This window comes from Dermacentor andersoni, chromosome 6, assembly GCF_023375885.2.
Source record: "Dermacentor andersoni chromosome 6, qqDerAnde1_hic_scaffold, whole genome shotgun sequence".
NCBI lineage: Eukaryota > Metazoa > Arthropoda > Arachnida > Ixodida > Ixodidae > Dermacentor > Dermacentor andersoni.
The window spans coordinates 16,547,086-16,564,916 of NC_092819.1; the positions used below are offsets into that span (position 1 = coordinate 16,547,086).

The 17,831-nt window shown below is 44.7% G+C and overlaps 1 protein-coding gene across 12 annotated transcripts in view; it reads left to right on the forward strand.

Moving 5' to 3' along the window:
* Srrm1 (Serine-arginine repetitive matrix 1) overlaps positions 1-17,831 on the forward strand; it is a 93,540-nt gene that overhangs the window by 66,099 nt on the left and 9,610 nt on the right. For 11 of the 12 annotated variants that reach the window (XM_055065871.1, XM_055065870.1, XM_055065867.1 and 8 more), the window contains 3 exons: positions 7,470-7,601; positions 8,758-8,958; positions 12,517-12,651. In XM_055065871.1, the coding sequence (XP_054921846.1) occupies positions 7,470-7,601; positions 8,758-8,958; positions 12,517-12,651 (468 nt within the window). Of the gene's footprint in view, positions 1-7,469; positions 7,602-8,757; positions 8,959-12,516; positions 12,652-16,776; positions 16,820-17,831 lie in introns of all 12 variants that reach the window. The other variant, XM_055065873.2, reaches the window with a different exon arrangement.

Here is a 17,831-nt window from a genome sequence, read left to right on the forward strand (position 1 = left end):
CGCAAGCAGAAAGAAATTTATTCTTTCCGAGAAGGTAAAACATGTTGGCCACTGGGGTTTTTAAAAATAATCTGACCATTTTTGATCAGAATTCTATATAACAGCACTGTATAACAGAGAAGGGGTTATAATGTTTATTCAAATCTAGGCCAATAGATTTTTTCAAATAAGCATATGCCAAACTGTAGGGTCGGCTTAGATTTGAAGATTTAAAAAAACGCGCTAGTTTTTAATGGAAATTTATAAATATGGTGCATAGCTAGTGCCATGTAGAAATGTCAGTATCGCAGTCACTACTTCCCATGGTGTGGTTACGGTGGCTAGATGGTGTAGCATGACATTATTGTAATGGCACCAAACAGGCGATGCCACTAAAGTGCCACTTTCAAACGATAAATTGTGCTAGCCGCTGAGGCATCGTCAAACGTTCATGCCGGGTGGGACTTCAACATCTTCGAGAAAAACATCTGTCTTTAGAGGAGGCAGCGGGAGATGCTTTGTGCTTGTGCCGCAACAAGGATGGCATTTGATGGCTAGCAGCGATAATGACAGAATGAGCTCAGCATGTTTATATTCGATAAATTCTGTTTTCATTTTGTGAACGCTGTCCTCGCTTTTTTGTTCAGCCTACATTCACATTTTTTTTTTCCTGGCCTCGGAATTGCAGGGGTCGGCTTAGAATCAGAGCCAGCCTAGATTCGAGTAAATACGATAATATAATTAGTAAGTGAATGCTTACTGCAATTTATACAGACAAGACTATGAACTTCATGTAGCTGTCTAATACATTGCTGTCGCTGTCAGTAAGCCGCACTCCTTCCCCCTCCCCCCCCCCCCAAGTTTGCTTTTAACAGTGGAGCTGTTTAAGCTTTTAGTTCCGCCGTGGAGCATTACCAGAAAACTCAGCCCAGCTGTGCGCCGCCTCGCGTTGCCTAGCAGCCACCTGCGAGAGCGCCAAGCCACTTAACCTCCTAGCACCCCACGCATGTAGGGCGGAGTCATGACGTCACAGGCAAGTAAAAGTTCGGAACAGCCGCCTTGGCGGCACACCTCTCACCTCCTCTACTCCGTGCGTATGTGCTGTTGGCATGGGAAGACAGAAGAAAGTCTGGACCCGTGAAGAAGCAGCAGCTTACCAGGAAGAGCGCCGTACTGCCAAGCAAAAAGTGACACGTTGCCGCCGAGATTATCTGGAACACCGCACCGAAGCTGCAGCTGAGAAAGGCGACGTCGAGTTAAGGATCCCAAGTATCAGTCCAGGGAACGCAAGAATCGGCCGGCGCCTGAATGCTCGACTTCGCCGAGAAAGCGATCCCGGCCTGTAACTGCTAGAAAACTTCCAGCGTCAAGCCCGCTGAGACAACTTAGCCAAGCCTACCATAACCTCGCAATACCTAGAAATGACTCAGACAAGCCTACCAGCAACTTAGGAAAACCAAGCATAACCTCGCAAAACCTGCAAACAACTTAGGCAAACCACGTAAAAGCTAGGTGATCACAAGCTCCAGTCTTGCACCACTAGTGCAACTTGCACACTTGTTGTAGCGTTTCCCACTTGAACTTTGCTAGTTTTGTATTAACCACATCAGCGACTTGGGGACGGGCAATGTCGTGGAGCAAGATGATGCTCAGGAGAGCACGTTGTTGGGCGAGTCGGTCGTACATACTTAAGGAAGGGAACTGCGCTAAAAAAGACACGGACGAGTAATGACATGGACGGGCGCCCGTCCATGTCATTACTCGTCCGTGTCTTTTTTAGCGCAGTTCCCTTCCTTAAGCAAGATGATGCCATTGCTCAATTTTCCACGTCATTTGTTCTTGAGTGCGACACGCAGCCGATCCAACGTTTCACAATATCGGAAACGATTGATAGTCTCTCCAGGTTTAGCAAATTCTATCAATAATGGCCAATGACGCTCCAAAAAAAAGTCAACACCTTTCCAGCAGAAACGACATTTGCTTTCCTTTGGGGTGGTGAATTCAAATGTTTTCATTGTAAGCTTTGCCGTAGTGTTTCAGCCTAGTAGTAGCTGCACCATGATTCGTCCTAGGTCACAATTGCAGACAAAAAGTCGTCACCCTCATTGTGATACCAGATTAGATTAGTCAAGGCAGCGCCGAACTTCTTCTTCTGTCGATGGTTCAAAATTTTGGGCATCCATTGCACACACAAGAGCCCATAACCGAGATGTTCGTGAATTATGGCGTGACCCGAACCGTGACTGACCGGCCCTGCCAATTCATCTATGCTTATCCTCCGTTGTTGTTAATCAACCTTTGCATTTGTGTTGGGGGTGATTGCACAGTGGCTTTGGCCCGGCCATGGATCGTCTTTGCAACGTTCACATCCTTCTTTGAACTGTTTGCTCCAATGCTCCACAGTGGCCAATGAAATGCAATGTTCAATGCACACGGCAGCCATACGGCAACTAGTTTCTTTTTGGGAAACATCTTCATCTGTTAAAAACCTCACGACATCGCGCTGTTCAACTTTTGAAGTGTCCATTATGTCACGCAACCATGTTCAACCCAGTGTATGAGAGCATTAAAGAACATTTATCCTCACTCCTGCATGTCACTTTTGTAAATGAGATGCCTATGTGCTATGTGCATGCCTCGCAAATAATGAACTGAACTATTATTGCGCGGGGCAGGTTGGCTCACTTTCATTTGACTCGCCTTCGTACATTAGAAATGCGAAGATTCAATGGAATATACAAATGGTGAAGATAAAGCTTGATAAAGGGCAAAAAAGTGCCACTGGAAGCAAAGTTCACTGCGCATATACACAAAACCTCGCAACAAGATAATTAAATATACGTATGTCTCCAATAAATCTATGTATCTAAGAAAAAGTCACTATATATGATGCGTAAAACAAGGCAAATACAGTCGCCGACCGTTTATTCGGACCTCACGGGGACTGCGGAAATGTCCGAATAAACAGGTGTCCGAAAAAGCAGATTAAATAAAAAAAAATGAAATCCTTTATTTCCACGCACTTATTCGGGCTCGGCATTAGGCTTGAAGAAATCGTGAGTGCGCCGTTGCACGCTGTTCCGTTTACGCGCAATCAGATAAGCCTGAATCTCGGAGAGGGTCGCACGGTCACTATAGGCGGCTGAAAGCACAGTCACTGCTTGTGCACGCTCCGCATACGACGGCAGCGTAGCACATGGTGCGTCATCTTCCGACTCGGAGTCATCGTCCGGCGGTGCAGCATATGGAATGGGTGCAGCAGAAACCTGACGAATGATCTCGCCGTCGTCGAGTTCTGCGCATGTCAGTACTTGTGAAACTGTCAAATGAGACGTTGTCCGGAATCGCAATGCAACCACTGCGCAGGTCTCGGCAGAACATTTTCCGCGTCAGTAGGGAGCACATCGGAAGGCGACAAATCTTAGGCCTCCCGGCACCCGCTTGCCGGCATTCCCCAGTGCAGTCTGCGCGGGCACTGTCGGCGCCATTAGATACTCGACGCGATGTTTCTGTACGCCGCGTTGGAACACCGAAACCTCGACACAGCACACAAAGCAGACACCACCGTGCCGACACCAGTCGCACAAACGAAAAACGCGGCCTGCTCGCAGCGTCGTGGGCGAAAGAAACAAATCAGGTGCTGGATTGTCTTGACGTGGCTTACTAAGCTGAAACCGGAACTGCTGTACGGCCACTCTATCTAACCAGGCGAAACGATGATGATGAGCGGGGATTTCCAGTAGCGCCACTTCGTGGGGCAGCAAGGAGGCTCCGTTCAAAACAAAAATGGCGTTCAGCAAGTCGAACTATGCGCCGGTCAGAGTCGGTGCATGATGCCCTCGATCGAGTTGGCTCAAGGAGTGTCCGAAAAATCAGACGAGAGGTTGCAAGGTGTCCGAACTTTCGGCAGTTGTTATACATTATGGTCTATGGGGAGAACGGCGGTGCCGCGAAGCTGACCGAATAATCGGGCATGTCCGAATTTTTGGAGTCCGGAAAATCGGTCGGCGACTGTAGACATGTTGCGCAACCACAGATTCACAGTCACAGCCCCCCCGATGTATTGCGCGCAACAGAAGGGGGCGCGCTTCCTCCCCGCTTTTCTCCCTTGCGCACGCAAGACTGAGCCACCATCATCGGCTCACTCATGCCGCCCCCCTTATGCTTTCGATCGCAATTACAGCATGCGGCACGCGGTCACGATTGGACTTTATTTATACGGAACATAAGGGCGACGACGATGGTAGGAATGTGCCTGGAGTCTCCAATAGCTGCTATCGCAATAATATAAGAGTATCCGGCAACTGAAGTGTTCCGTGGCCTATTACTTTCCACAAAAGTAGTAACAAAATCGAACTTTCACTATGTGACAATTCGCAGCGCCGCAACAATGTCCTTCTTCTCTCCCTTTTTTTTTTTTTTTTTTTCTTTTTTTTTTTTTTTTCGTGGGGTGGGGGGCGCCGAAATGAAATAATGCAGAGGAAAGCATGTTGCCTACAGTCGTATGCCTACTTTGGGCACCTAGTGTGGCTACCAAAGGAATATTAAAGAAAACATGAGATGCTTGGTCCACAGAGAACCATATGCATACTGCTTGGTATCCTACACCGCTGAGGCGAAATTTTCTGGAGAGGCTGCACTCAAGCGAACGCATTGCAATCCGTCCCCGCCGCAGTGCTGGCGGCGAGCGACTATGCATTGTTTCTTTTTCTCGTCTGCTAGCCAGAAAGCGTCTAAAACTCTGCCTGGCGAAAATGCGGCCGGCCAGAGAAAAACAAACGCGCATTGAAGTGCGCCACATGGTAATCGATGCAGCACGAGAAAAGCGCATGTGCTCCGGCTGGATCGGCAGCCCTTGGGTCGCAAAAGAAAGAAAAAGAGGCTCAATGTATCCTCGCGAATGAAAGTCCAAGTAGAAGAATAAATAAGAACTTAGTTATCTTTGCTGGCTTTAGTGTGGATGCTTTGGCGCAGGTGAAAAGAAATTTTGATATTCTTTTCTGTGACATGACAGCACAAATGAACCACCACAACACTTTGGCTCATCGAACCTCGCTGCGTGCTTTGTAAAATTGTCTAATAGTGTGTTGATTTGGCTTGTCTTGTTGTATGGTCCGATGTACGACTTTAGAATTCTAACGTCAATGCACCTTTGGCGTCAAATGTTTATAACAGCATTAAACCCACAAAGTTCCGGAATTGAAAATCTAAAGCACGACTTTGGAAATGTCAGTGCACCTTTCGCATCAAAAGATTACGAGAACTTTATACCCATAAAGTTTCAGAACTGAAATCCAAGTGCTCCGTAGCCCCCTCCCCCTGGCTATGCCCCTGCCTGTCGGTACTGGCAAAATTGATCTAAATATCTGGCACGTTGAATTAATCAATCTGCAGAAAAAACGCCAACACACACCGATTCATTTGGAAGTTCTTTTCTGAGTTGCACACACCTCCGAACCAAATGCATTTTATGCTCTATGTGTCTAAAGTAGAAAAACAATGTAGAGATAACATTAAAGGTCCTAAACAAAGCATAAACTCAATGAGCACCCAACTTTAATAAAGAAAAATGGCCAGGGATCTAATACGTATTCCACAATGGCAGGCGGTTTTCTAAAGCAAGTCTTGCTGCACAATTTTTTAAAGTCAGCCTCGCCACAGTACATTTGTGTTATGTGGTAACGGATGTGAACGTCGCGAAGGCAGTTTTGGTTTTGTGTACTGTATTGCACTGTGGAAGCATATTTTAGCCCAGTTTTCTTGAGAAAGAAAGAACCTGCATAATATTGGGCTAAATACAGTAAACTCCCTATAATTAAAAATCTATTCATTCAGTTGACAGATAATTTGAACTGTTCTGTTGGTCCCAGCAAAGTCCTATGTATTTGAATAGAGAAAAACTCCTGCAAATTCAAACTCTGAAAATCATGCAGCAGAACAAGATTTCTCACTCTCATGCAGCACTTATCGGACAAACCCGAGCCAAAGGCAAAGGTTTGATGGGTCGCTAGCTACCATAATGGTGGGCGCTGTAAAAATGACAAGGAAGAATGCACGGGGAGCCAAGGCTGAAGCAGAGCATGCAGAGCTGTAAACACCCTCCTTTCTCACCGGCTTAAAAGGTGCAGGAAGGAGCCCCAACATGCTCTTGATCACATTAATTCGTGCTCACCTGCCTCTCCTCCTAGCGGGTGCTCGATGTAATCTCCAACAGAAGCCACTATACTCCTTTGCTTACCCTCACCCCCATGGCAAACGACGTGCTAGGCTAGATGTTATCGTGCATAAAGCTTTATACCAAACCTAGCCTTCTTACGCCACAGGTCGTTGAGCTCTGGTGGAGGAAACATAAGTTTTTCTATGCAGCCCTGGTGACGGTTTTTGGTTTTGTGCCCTTTACCGCACAATTGATCAGGCGATATTTAAAGGGGCTCTCCTTATTTCCAACTCCATTTTATTCAAATAAATTTCCTGGTCCTCTTGGAGTTCGAATCATCGAGATTGTACTGGACCATAATCAGCGATTGTGAGCTATGGTTAGTGGTGGAAGTTCTTCCAAGGCAGGCCAAAATAGGCATTTTTGGTATAAGATGATGTGTGTTCAACGCATTCGCTGTCCCCTAAGCTCCACTGAGACATATGCTACCACCGAAGGAGTTGCTCTTGGGGTCACCTAGAGGCATGTGCGCCCTGACTGGTCAAGTTTGAATTATGTGGCGAAGGTCAATTTTAGGATGGAAATAACGAACATTTGGGCCCATAGAAATAGATAGGCACTGGCCGGGGCCTTTGGACGGGATCAAATTAACAGAAGTCTACAGTATAGAAGAAGAAGAAGAAACTTTAGTCTACAGTATAGCGAAATTTTTATGTAACAAAGTAAAGTGCAGATTTTACCGACATTGTTACATCGAGATTTAACTGTAGTACATGGTATTTTATTTTTCCCCTCAACAGAAAGCTACTACTCAGTAGCTTGAGAGCGCCTCAGGCACCTTACAGCTGGGAGCTGTCAAGGCAAGGCCAACGACAACTCTCAGTTATACATTCACATATAAAAGAGCCACTAAGCGTTATAATTTGATTGGGTTTGTGAATTCCTGTCTGTATTATAATATTGCATCTATCATTTGTTTTATAGTGACCACATGGTCTGTAGTGACTAGTGAAGCCGTGCACCATTATAGCATGCAATCTTTCTACTGTGTGGAAACTAGAGGAATCTGCACTTGTTGCATCCCTTGTTATGACCCAAGTTTCAATTTTTGGCAAGTGTTAATGTATGAACTGTGCAAATGGCACTCAATTTACCACCTTGCGTTAATTTAATTGGTCGCGCAGAACTCTTTCAAGAGCATGTTGTACATATAGATTTGCTCGATTGTGGCTTGCAAATTGGAAACTTGAACTAGAGCTGAGTTTCAATAGGTTGAATGCTGAAGCCTAATATTATTGTACCTGTCCACCTCTTTCAAAATGCCTGTTTCTAGGTGAGGCCTCCAGATTCTGGTAGCCGACGGCAGCAAAACTTGCCTCCATACAGGAAACCAATGTCTAAGGAAGCATCTCCCCCACCTGCCAGAAAGAGCCAGCCAACAGGCAGAGATCATGAGTCATCACGGGTAAATGGGCATTACCAGCACCACTTGTTTGCTTTGTATTGAATTGCCATGTATAAGCATTAATAGGATGGACTGGTTATGTAGTTCATAGTGTATACTATACTAGGTGTTGTAGGGTTCCGGACTTCGGACTGAAATTTTGCTCAGTAGTAGCCTTTGTGATGGTAACCTTAAAACTGTAATCACTTTTACTGTAGCTATAACAGTTGCTGAGATTTTCACAGATGCATTTTTAGCTTATTAAAATTGTTACAGAGCATCATGCCATACCTTATTTTGCTGCATATTAACTGTATAGTGCTGAAAACTATATGCATAACATGCTACATTTCCAACAATAAAAATCAAGAGCACCAAGCATATATATTACATTCCCTGTAACAGCATCAAAATTTGTTTTTTGTTTTTTAATATTATGTGAGAGGTATCAACAGTTTACATAGATATCGGCACTCTGTCCTAAGAGGCTCTGTGCAACATATTCGCAAGATCCGACAATATTATGTGCCTGAAAGCTTGCGCACAATGTGTGAAATCTGCCTGAAAACACAAATTGTGAAAAGTGCATTTCAGAGTTATTTAAGTATCCAGTAGAGAAGCTTAAAACAGGCTATGAAACGGGCATATTTAAATTTTTAGGGCAAAAATACAAAGCTTGGAAGACGCGCAATGGTGGACAACACTGAGCTTCCGGGAGGCAAGCGTTCAAAGCTAGCTAACGTGCATACATTTGCAGTTTCGAGAGGCACTGCTACCGATTAAGATTGAATTTTCATGACCTTCTCGTTTGAATTCAGCTTTGATTTTGGGGGAAAGAAAAGTTGAATGACAAAGAATAATTTTATCAGTAGTAACTCAAAACTAAGAAATTTCTTGGAAAATCTGTTATTTCTTCCAGGTGGATCTTGTTCCTGCGGGGGCATGCAGTCTTCTCATTTATCGCTTGGGAATGCAGATTTACTATTTGCAGTGTAGGAAACTAAGATACTTCACTTATTATCAATTTTCAACAGCACTGCAGAAAGCCATTGCAAGCAGAATTTTTACAAAACTCAACTCGTAAAACTAAGCTGGGAAGTGCACGTGGAAATGAGGCCAGTGTAAATGCTGACGAGATGTGCCATTGTGTCACCCACGCTGATGCTGTGTATTCCAGGAGCGAGATGTCACTGATGCGAGACGACCTGCAAAGCAGGAGCCCTCAAGACCGGAGAGGCCTGACCCCGAGTCTGAATCTGAGTCTTCGTCGGAGTATGAAGAGGTAGAGGTGGTGGCCAAGAGCCCTCCAGTCTCGTCTGACAGGCAACCTTCAAAGAAGATTAAGAAGAAGCGGAGAAGGGAGTCAGAGTCAAGTGATGTGAGTTTTAGTGAGGGCTGTTTTCTTGACTGGTTCCTGTCTAACAGATATCGAAAGGTATTGATGCAAACATTACAATTGCAGTAGAACCTTGTTCGTACGTTTCAGGAGAGAGAGAGAGAGAAACAACTTCATGTAGTCGCCTGCAGAACGACACCATGACTAAATGGCGCCGTGACGCGGGCCCTGACGTCTTCTCAGCGGGTGGTCTACGTTTCAGGAAAAATGCGAGGCAAAAGCCTACTAACCGGGAAAACGTATGATCCGATGTAACTAAAAAAAATTGACAGACTGAACTGTAGTTGATATTACATAATGCAAAACGTCATGCAAATTTTTACAGCACGAGGCACAAGATGCCGATGCACGTCAAGCTAGTGGGCCTCCAGCGGCCTGAAACTCGTTTTGTTGTTTTCCTATTGTGTAGTGTTTTAAGACGGCGATGGGAAACCGAAACGAAATCGAGCTGGTGAGCAACAACGGACGCTGCTGAAGTTTAACGTGATGCTCACATAGCGCTGCCTGCAGCAGGGAACAGCAGTGCATTTGGGTTATTGCCTACTAAAGACATGCAGTATGCTTCCGACAGCACTATGCTCCATGCACTGTAAAACAGATAGGTGAAGATGCTTATCGCAGTAGGGGTGGCAGCAAGAACTTTAAATACAGTGTGCGACAACCCGGGAGGAGATTTGCTGGTACCAAAATAAGAAACTGAGTGCGCGCCGGTGTTTTCACACGAGAGGGGCGGATGAATATTGCAGTAAATCTGTCACGGTGGTGGCTACTGGTCTCACTCGCGCATGCCTCGTGCGTTTTCTTGTTTACATAGACTCTAATGGCCGGAAAACGTATAATGTAATTATAGTTTAGCTATGTACTGAATGTTGGTGCTGAAAGATAGTGTTTTCCGGGAACATAGGAGCCGGTAAAAAATATGCATAACTCAATTGGGTAATTTTTTGTGTTCTCGATCGTAAACGTTGGTGCCAGGAAATTGTACTAATGGGACTGTGTCAACGAGGTTCTACTGTACATAGAGAAGAAAGCTACAGAACAGATGTGGGCATGTCCTGTGTGATGTTTGTTATTTGTGATTGATTGCAGTAGCATATTTAGTTTTGCGGGGGTTTACCATATTACATTTTTATTGTGATAGCAATTAGGTATATTGTAGCGAAGTGATGCAGCTGTTAGTGTTCTGACGCATCAGCTCACCAAGAAGACGACAATGAGGGGGGGATGAGCTCCGGCAGGGTCAACTCCAAATCCACAGGTACGAAGATGGCGAGGAATACCATTCGAAAAACTAGGTTTATTAACTTTGCATTTAGATTTATACTCTACGCATATCAAATACAAAATGATGTCATACCGATCGTCGACGGCCTGCCTGACCAGCCTGATATCCCATAGTGAGGCCTACAGGATCCAATAAGGGCCAGGATTTAAGAGGCCAAAAGTCGTCATGAAAACACCCCGCACACACAATCAGTTTGCCCATAACTAATCGGTCTCTGTCCCTCGATACAGCCGAGCATGAGAACAGCACACAACATGTGTGCAAAGTGACTGTCCGGTATAGCACCGTCGCAGTCATTCCCACACATATTCGTTCCCCGCATTGTCGAACCCACAGCATTCGCAGAAAGGGAAAAAAAAAAGGCACCCGCGGCATACTCTCTCCGTGACAATATGGATACTCCAGGCTTATTTTTGCCGTCGCTGTGATGATCCATATTAAGTCCATGGACGATAACATCGTTGCTACGTGCCTTGTGCTTTATGTGCGAGTGAAAGCGTGTGAGGGGAGCCAACAATCCTGGCTCAATCTAGCGTGCGCAAGAGAAGAAAACCGGGTGGGAACACACACATTGTCTTCCATCACCCGAAAAACCCAGGGGGGGGGGGGGGGGGGGGGCAGCGTTTCACTCCATCCTAGGGGAGCCAATGATCTGGGAGGAAAGCGGGGAGGCAGCGTACTGTCTTCCGTCTCTCACATGATCCCAGCTGAGAGAGGGGAGGGAGGAGGGTGGCGGCGTTGTACTCGGCAGCAACTGTGTATTCTGCAGTCGCGCATGCCCCATCTTGAAAGCAATCTGCAGAGTGTAGGTACCGTGAAAACCGGACTACAGGTCGGACTGTAATATAGGTCCATCTCCCAACTAACGAATTCTAAAATGAAAAAAATCTTTTTCAATGGCAATAGTACCGAAAGACATCCTTACCTTGAAACAAATGCGACTCATGCGTAATAGTGACAGTATTTATTTAAATGCTGCTCACATGTGCACCCGGCCAATTTTTAACAGTATTGCGCGACCATCGACCCGCGTGCTTGTAGGCACCTTATTAACGGCGCTGAGCGGCGAAACAAACGAGATACGCGCATGTGTACACGTGCGCTTACTTTCGCTATTTCGCCGCTCCGTGCCGTGATGATAAGGTGCTGACAAACACGCGGGTCGATGGTCGCGCGATACTGTTAAAAATTGGCCGGGTGTACAGTACGCAGAAGGGCACAAAGTGCACAAGCGCTACTCCGAACTAGAGTCGGATGACGAGTGCTTCTCGCTGCCCAGTCCAAAGGCGCGCGCGATCTCTACTGCTTTCAAACGGATGCATTCGGCTGTCACAGGCGGCGATCTTACACACAGCTCCTGGACAAACTCCGCAACCTTGTCTTCCAGTTCTGCGGTCCGCCCACGAAATGATGTTTTCTGTTGGTTTGCTGCTTCCATCTCCGCCAGTACCGAATGCTATTTTCGGATACTCCAAATTCACGCTGTGCCGCGAGGTTGCCGTGGGCTTCCGCGCACTCAATCGCCTTTTTCTTGAAGGCGACGGTGACTTGTCATCGGCTTCCGCTCATTTTGAAACAAAATGTGAAAAAGCAGCCTTTAACCAATATAGCTTTGTGACAATGTAAAGGCAAGTTGGCGGTGCCACAATGTCGCCACGACGCGCTGCTGCTGATGGCGATGACGAAGGCGCTTCTTTAATTCATCCGCCCATTGTTGCAAGACTTCTGTAGTTTTTCCGCCGACGTCCGGTGTATAAGACGAGGGTTGACTTATCGCAATGGTGTTTTCAAAAAAAGTTCGACCTATATTCTGGTTTTTACGGCATGCCGATGGCTCATACCTTGGGGCATGGTGTGTTTCACTGCTCAGTTTGCATTGAAGTGATAGACAGCACGAAGGTCACTGCGTTCTCAGCTGCTGCTGCGCTTCCTTCGACAGCAAGTAACTACTATCCTTACTTTGTATAGCTATCTGCTAATTTGCAATCGCAATCGATGCTTTGCCTTTGGCGAAACCGACTTTTTTCAATGCGCTTTCTCTTACCAATAAAATGGGCCCAAAAGTTGCCCCTGCCCTAAATCTGACAGAAAACCAAAGCTGTGTTAAAGGCATCGTTAGCAGCAGGTGTGTGTTTGTGTTTGTTTTTCAAACTTCCTTTTCTTATATAGAGTCAAATTGTTTTTCACATATTTTGGGAGGTTGGCCTGTCATGCTCCTGAATACGTTTCTTTAGCAGGCTTTTGTTGCCTTGCAGTCTGAGGGGAGCTCTAAGAAGAGGCGGAAAAAACACAAGAAGCACAGGAAACACAAGAAGCATCACAAGCACAAGAAATCAGACCGGAAAAGTGATGAGGATGAGGACGATGAGGACGAAGAAATAAATGAGGAGGTGAGCTGGCACACTGAATAATCAGTACTATTCACTCATACACACTCATTGGTATTATTTTATTATTGAAGAAGGGTGTCTTTTGCAATGAGATGCAAGAGAAGTAGCTCTGCTTGTTGGTAAACTTAAAAGTGTGCACCATATTGACATGTGCATTATCAGTGTGAGTTGATGCTATCTATGACGTGCATTTGCTTAAAGGTTTAGGTTACTTCATAAATTCTCATGTTGATATTTACAATAAATACTTTTGTAGCCACAGATATTCTCTGGTTGTGAGGGCAGTTTATGTTCGTACTAATTTGAATGAAGTGGCCTGTAGATGACCTGCTGTCTTAAGGAAACAGTACTTAGTACACAGCTTACTTTTAGTAAAAAAAATTTCCACTGGTCAAGACTCGTGGCATACTTGAAAAAAATCTTCAACTTCCCTTTACCGAATAGCCTGAAGTGGTCCTTTTCCACAGTCCTGTAAGCTGGTCCCCCTGCACATGTACTAAAGCCTCAAGAGCTGTCACGCAATGACTCATTTTTACCATAATCACTAGCAAAAGGTGAATGTCCTCTTATCATTTGGATTCGGGTTCTTGGTAAGCTTTGAATTATTGCTGATTGCTTTAAAGATGACCATTTCTAGGGGCTCTTCAAAGAACAATAGTCTGGAAGTCTGTTGCTGAGAAGTGCCACGTTCGGAACTGTTATAGCACCAAATTTCTTGTAAAGTTTACAAATTGAGGCTTATTGCAAAATTTTGCTAATGTTGCATTAAATATTTTGAAAAATAAATTATGTTCTTGAAAGAGCTTTAAAAGTTAAAAGGTAAAAGCGCAAGACCGCAAAAAGAAATATACACAGAAAATTATTATATCTGCATTGCCCACTTGGGGCAATGCAGGATGCTTTTCAGTGCCTGTTCGATGGCCCCAAAATGGCCATACAACATCCTCTTTCCTCCTCTCCCACTACCCCAGGCTCTACATTATCCACGTCGGGGCACTGAAGGTATAACAGCATTAGTATTACTGTATATGGCTTGCCATATATGCTAATAATTGTCAATAATAATTAATTGAACACGAATAATTGTTATTAAAATGCATATGTATAGTTGAACCTGTTCATAACAAACTTGATAGTTCCGCGAAAAGTGGTTGTATTAATAACCCATTGCATGAGAATTGCTCTTCAAAATCCGCAAGAATTAAAGGCACCAAAGCTGGCATTGGCAGTCACAGGTGAATAGCTTCGTCCAAAAATCGAACCTTCATATTTGTTCCCAAACTTTTTTTGCATCTAACCGGAAGTTTCGGAAAACATCATCTAAAGAATGAAATGCGGCATCGTAGCTCTTTCAGAACTGCGCCCGACTATTTCCAATCACCTGCCATTTCGAAACCACCAGTGCAGCTGCCATCATTCTTTAAGAGCTTGTGATATATTTTGCTATCAGCAGGGCACGAGTGGACTCTACATACGATAACAAAGTGTTCTAGTCAGCTCGAGCAAACACCTGCGGGGTCAGGCACATGCATGCTGAGAGCTGCGAAGTTACATTTTCTATGTCACTTCAACCGAAAAAGTGCGAAGTTGTAAAGGTGGACCGTTATTGTGGATCGTGATTTCTCAATAACTCTTTGCACCGTTGCATGTCAGTGGCGCGTCGTGGCGCTTGTTGCTGACTTGGACCCCGTGAATATCGACAGTAACGATAAAATTGCAACACGTGACCAGCCGTTGGTTCAAGTAGGCTTAGTGCGTGCAGTGCCGCACAGAAAACTGCAAAAGCGAGAGTGCCTCCCGAAATGGCATCGGCGCACAGCAGCAATCTTGGAAGCCACTGCCGCCGTACTGCCATGCCCAGAAGTACGCTGGAGACATGCCTTGAAAGCATGGTTACCAAAGCATTGTTGAAAGCTAGTGACTTTCATCGTGGTTTCTTAAATCCACTCACGGCACTCGCTCATCTAGCTGGATCTGTCTTCGTCACAGTTGGTCTGGAGCTGGAGGCACACCGTGCAACCAGTTCAGTCGCGCTTCTGGGCTTCGAAACTTCGCTTGCGCTCTCCTTTTGCCATGACCAGGCTTGAAGTGTTCGCTGTATAAGAGTACAGTGCTTTTGGACATGTTCATTATACGGTGAAACCTCGTTACTACGAACACCACATTAACGGACTTTTCAGGTTAACTAACTTTTTAGAAATCCCCTGTTGACTGCTTATAGTTACAGTGTAAAGTACTACGAACTTCAGAATACCGAACATTTCAGAATAACTATCGTTACTCAGTTTCCATGTCAGTACTACGAACTAATATTCCAAAATCTGAGGATCTTTAGATTTCCATGTATCCTTTATGGCAGTCGGAACAGTAGGCTAGCAGATGACAAGGCGCAAAAAGCGGACGCCGACGCGCATGGGTGCTGAAAACCCAGGACAGCACTGAAGGGAAAAAAACTTTGGGAGGAGACTATTGCGGAGGCGATGATGCAGCGGGTTTTGCGACTGAATGCTTTGCCCAAATAAGTTTTGCCTAGCAACCAAGGCGCGTCTCTTCCTACTTCCGCTCTTCTTTCGCGTTGCTTTCTGCAGCCGTACCAGCAATGCGCACGAAGAAATGTAACCTCCCTGCTCACGGGGATGCCACACAGTCGCACTTTCCCGATGGTGCTGTTTACACATGCTTGTCCTTTGGTGTAACTGTCCGGGTGTCTGCTTCGAGCAAGACAGTTGCGGTGTCCACGGCAAGGAATGTGAAAAACAAACAAAAAGAAACATTAAGCTTTATAGGTGACATAGAAATCTTCTTTGTCAGTGGTTTTCAGGCGGCAGCGTCTCTTTTGTGCATGCCACTCTATATGTGGCAGTACGTGGCGGCAGAATCTATAGAAAATAACAACAGCGGGGGCCAAGAGCCAACTGCGACGTTTTCGGGAATAACTCATACGGTGACATCTGATGGGCTGATGGGCGAAATTGTTAATTTTGGAGCTTTCACTTATAACAACCTTTCAAATTAATGGAACAGTTTGCCACAGTCCTTTGAAGTTAGTTATGTCACGATTTAACTGTATCTGGACACCTTTTCCAAAGGTGGGATCGGAAAATCGTAAGTGCCATGAAATATGGCTGTTATAGCTGATAATTATATCTGCGGTCGTTATAGGTAGGTTCGACTGTATCTTATAATATCTCTATGCTTAGGGCAAACTTAAAAGAATGCATGCTCCCCTCCTGCCCCTGCCCACATTGTCATGCCCGTGTCATTTTAAGGTTCACAGACATATGGTAATAGTACAGCAGAAGGTACGGGGGGAAGGAACAAAATAAAAGAGTGACATTGACAGTGGTAGCGCAATTCACTCTGCGCACACTGAGCTCACCATATCACTGTAGACCGTGGACAAGTTGTTGGGTGCTGAGAAGCTTTTACAGGGTGGCAAACGTACAGGACTATGGAGAAGGTCCATTTTTGCCAATCTGAATTAAAACTTAGGGCTGACACTTGGACGTGATGCAGTGCGAAAGAGGTGTGAAAATGAAAGCAGGTCCAACATAGAGCATTTTATTGGGTCATTGCTAGAGCATGAGATCATTTTTCCTGGCCATGGCAATTAATGTGTATAGTAGGCAGGATAGGGAACAATATTTTTAAAAGCTTTATTAGGCGCAAGGCAACTAACAATGAGCACTCATTCTGTAAAAATTATGCTGAGGATAATGCTTACCAGGGTGCACGCCAGTTCTTTTTGCATAGCAGAGAATGTGTTGTGCCATCTTATGGGCTAAGCATGAAGCATTGCAAGTTAGATGAGCACACGAACGTACCACTGCAGTCAAGTCAAAGTTATCATTGTGTCAGTCGCATGAAGGCTGAAAAATTTGAGATTGCGCACATTCATCGTGTTCGTGACAGATCAATAAACAATAAACAACTTTCAAACACTTATTGCTAGATAAGTGTCTTTGGTGCTCCATGGGCTATACTTTTTCGACATAAAAAAAAAAATGTGCTTGACTGTCTAGTTAGCCAACTACGACAAGGTTTGGAACACAGCGGGAGCTTTAAGCCATTGAAAGCAGTTTGCAATCATGCTGAAAGTGGTCAAATTCACAACTTTTTTTTCAGATCTAGATACATAATGGGATGCCATTCATCAGACGACACCCAGGTTGAACCTTTCTTTCCTGAAGCTGCGTGTTTTTTTGTGTGTGTGTGTGCGTGTGTAAAAAGGTGCATGTATAGTTTGTTAAACCTGTATGTTGGTTCTTCTAAACTGTATATTAGCACATGTTTTATTCTTGATCAAGTATATGTCGCTGGTTAAGGTCACTGCATAGGCTGTTGTTAGTGCAGCTCAAGAGTTTGTTTCACTTTCTAAATTGTTCTGAGCAGCACTCGCATTTATTTGACATGTGCTGCAACATAACTGATGGCAATACAACACTTGCCAGGGGCACAGTCTTTGAAACATACGATAATGGTGTCACATGGCCAGTCCCAGTAGAAATCATGTGTTTCATATCTTGCAAGGTTTATTGCTTTTTAGATGGGGGATGAGGGACCAGAGTTGACTATTTCATACTACAGCAAAATTTCATGCACCTATAAAGCATGATTCTTTGATGTTGCTGAAGGTGGGTATGTGTAAACTAAAAGTAGCAGTCACCGTGGCTTTTTTTGCATTCTAGGTGATTTCTATTGAGAGCTGTGATGTACAGTTGATTTTACGCAGCAGGAATTGACCAGTTTCAAAAAAGTAAACTAAAGGATTTGCAGAAACATATGAAGTTGAGTTTGTTAACTGCCACATAGTGTACGCGCATCTCACGACTTGGCACACCAGCAACTACTGCAGATGCGGCGAATTCCTATTCAGGAATTTTTCTGTAAAAGTGAGAAGTGAACAGTAAAATCATTGTCAAAACTAACTTAAAAAAACTATTTCTCCTTTGTTGCACATTGGGAGAGGGTTCACACTACTACATTAGTAATAAGTTGACATCAATATTCCCTACAAGATAACTTCTTGGGCAAGTTGGTGTTTGCAGTTAGACATGGTTTTTGTAGTGCAGAAATCCATAAAAGGAAAAACCAGTCCAAGAGCAGACAGAAAGACAGCCACTAGTCTTAGTGCCTGTCTTTCCTTTTACTTGTTTTTCCCTTTCTGAGTTTTAGTGCTA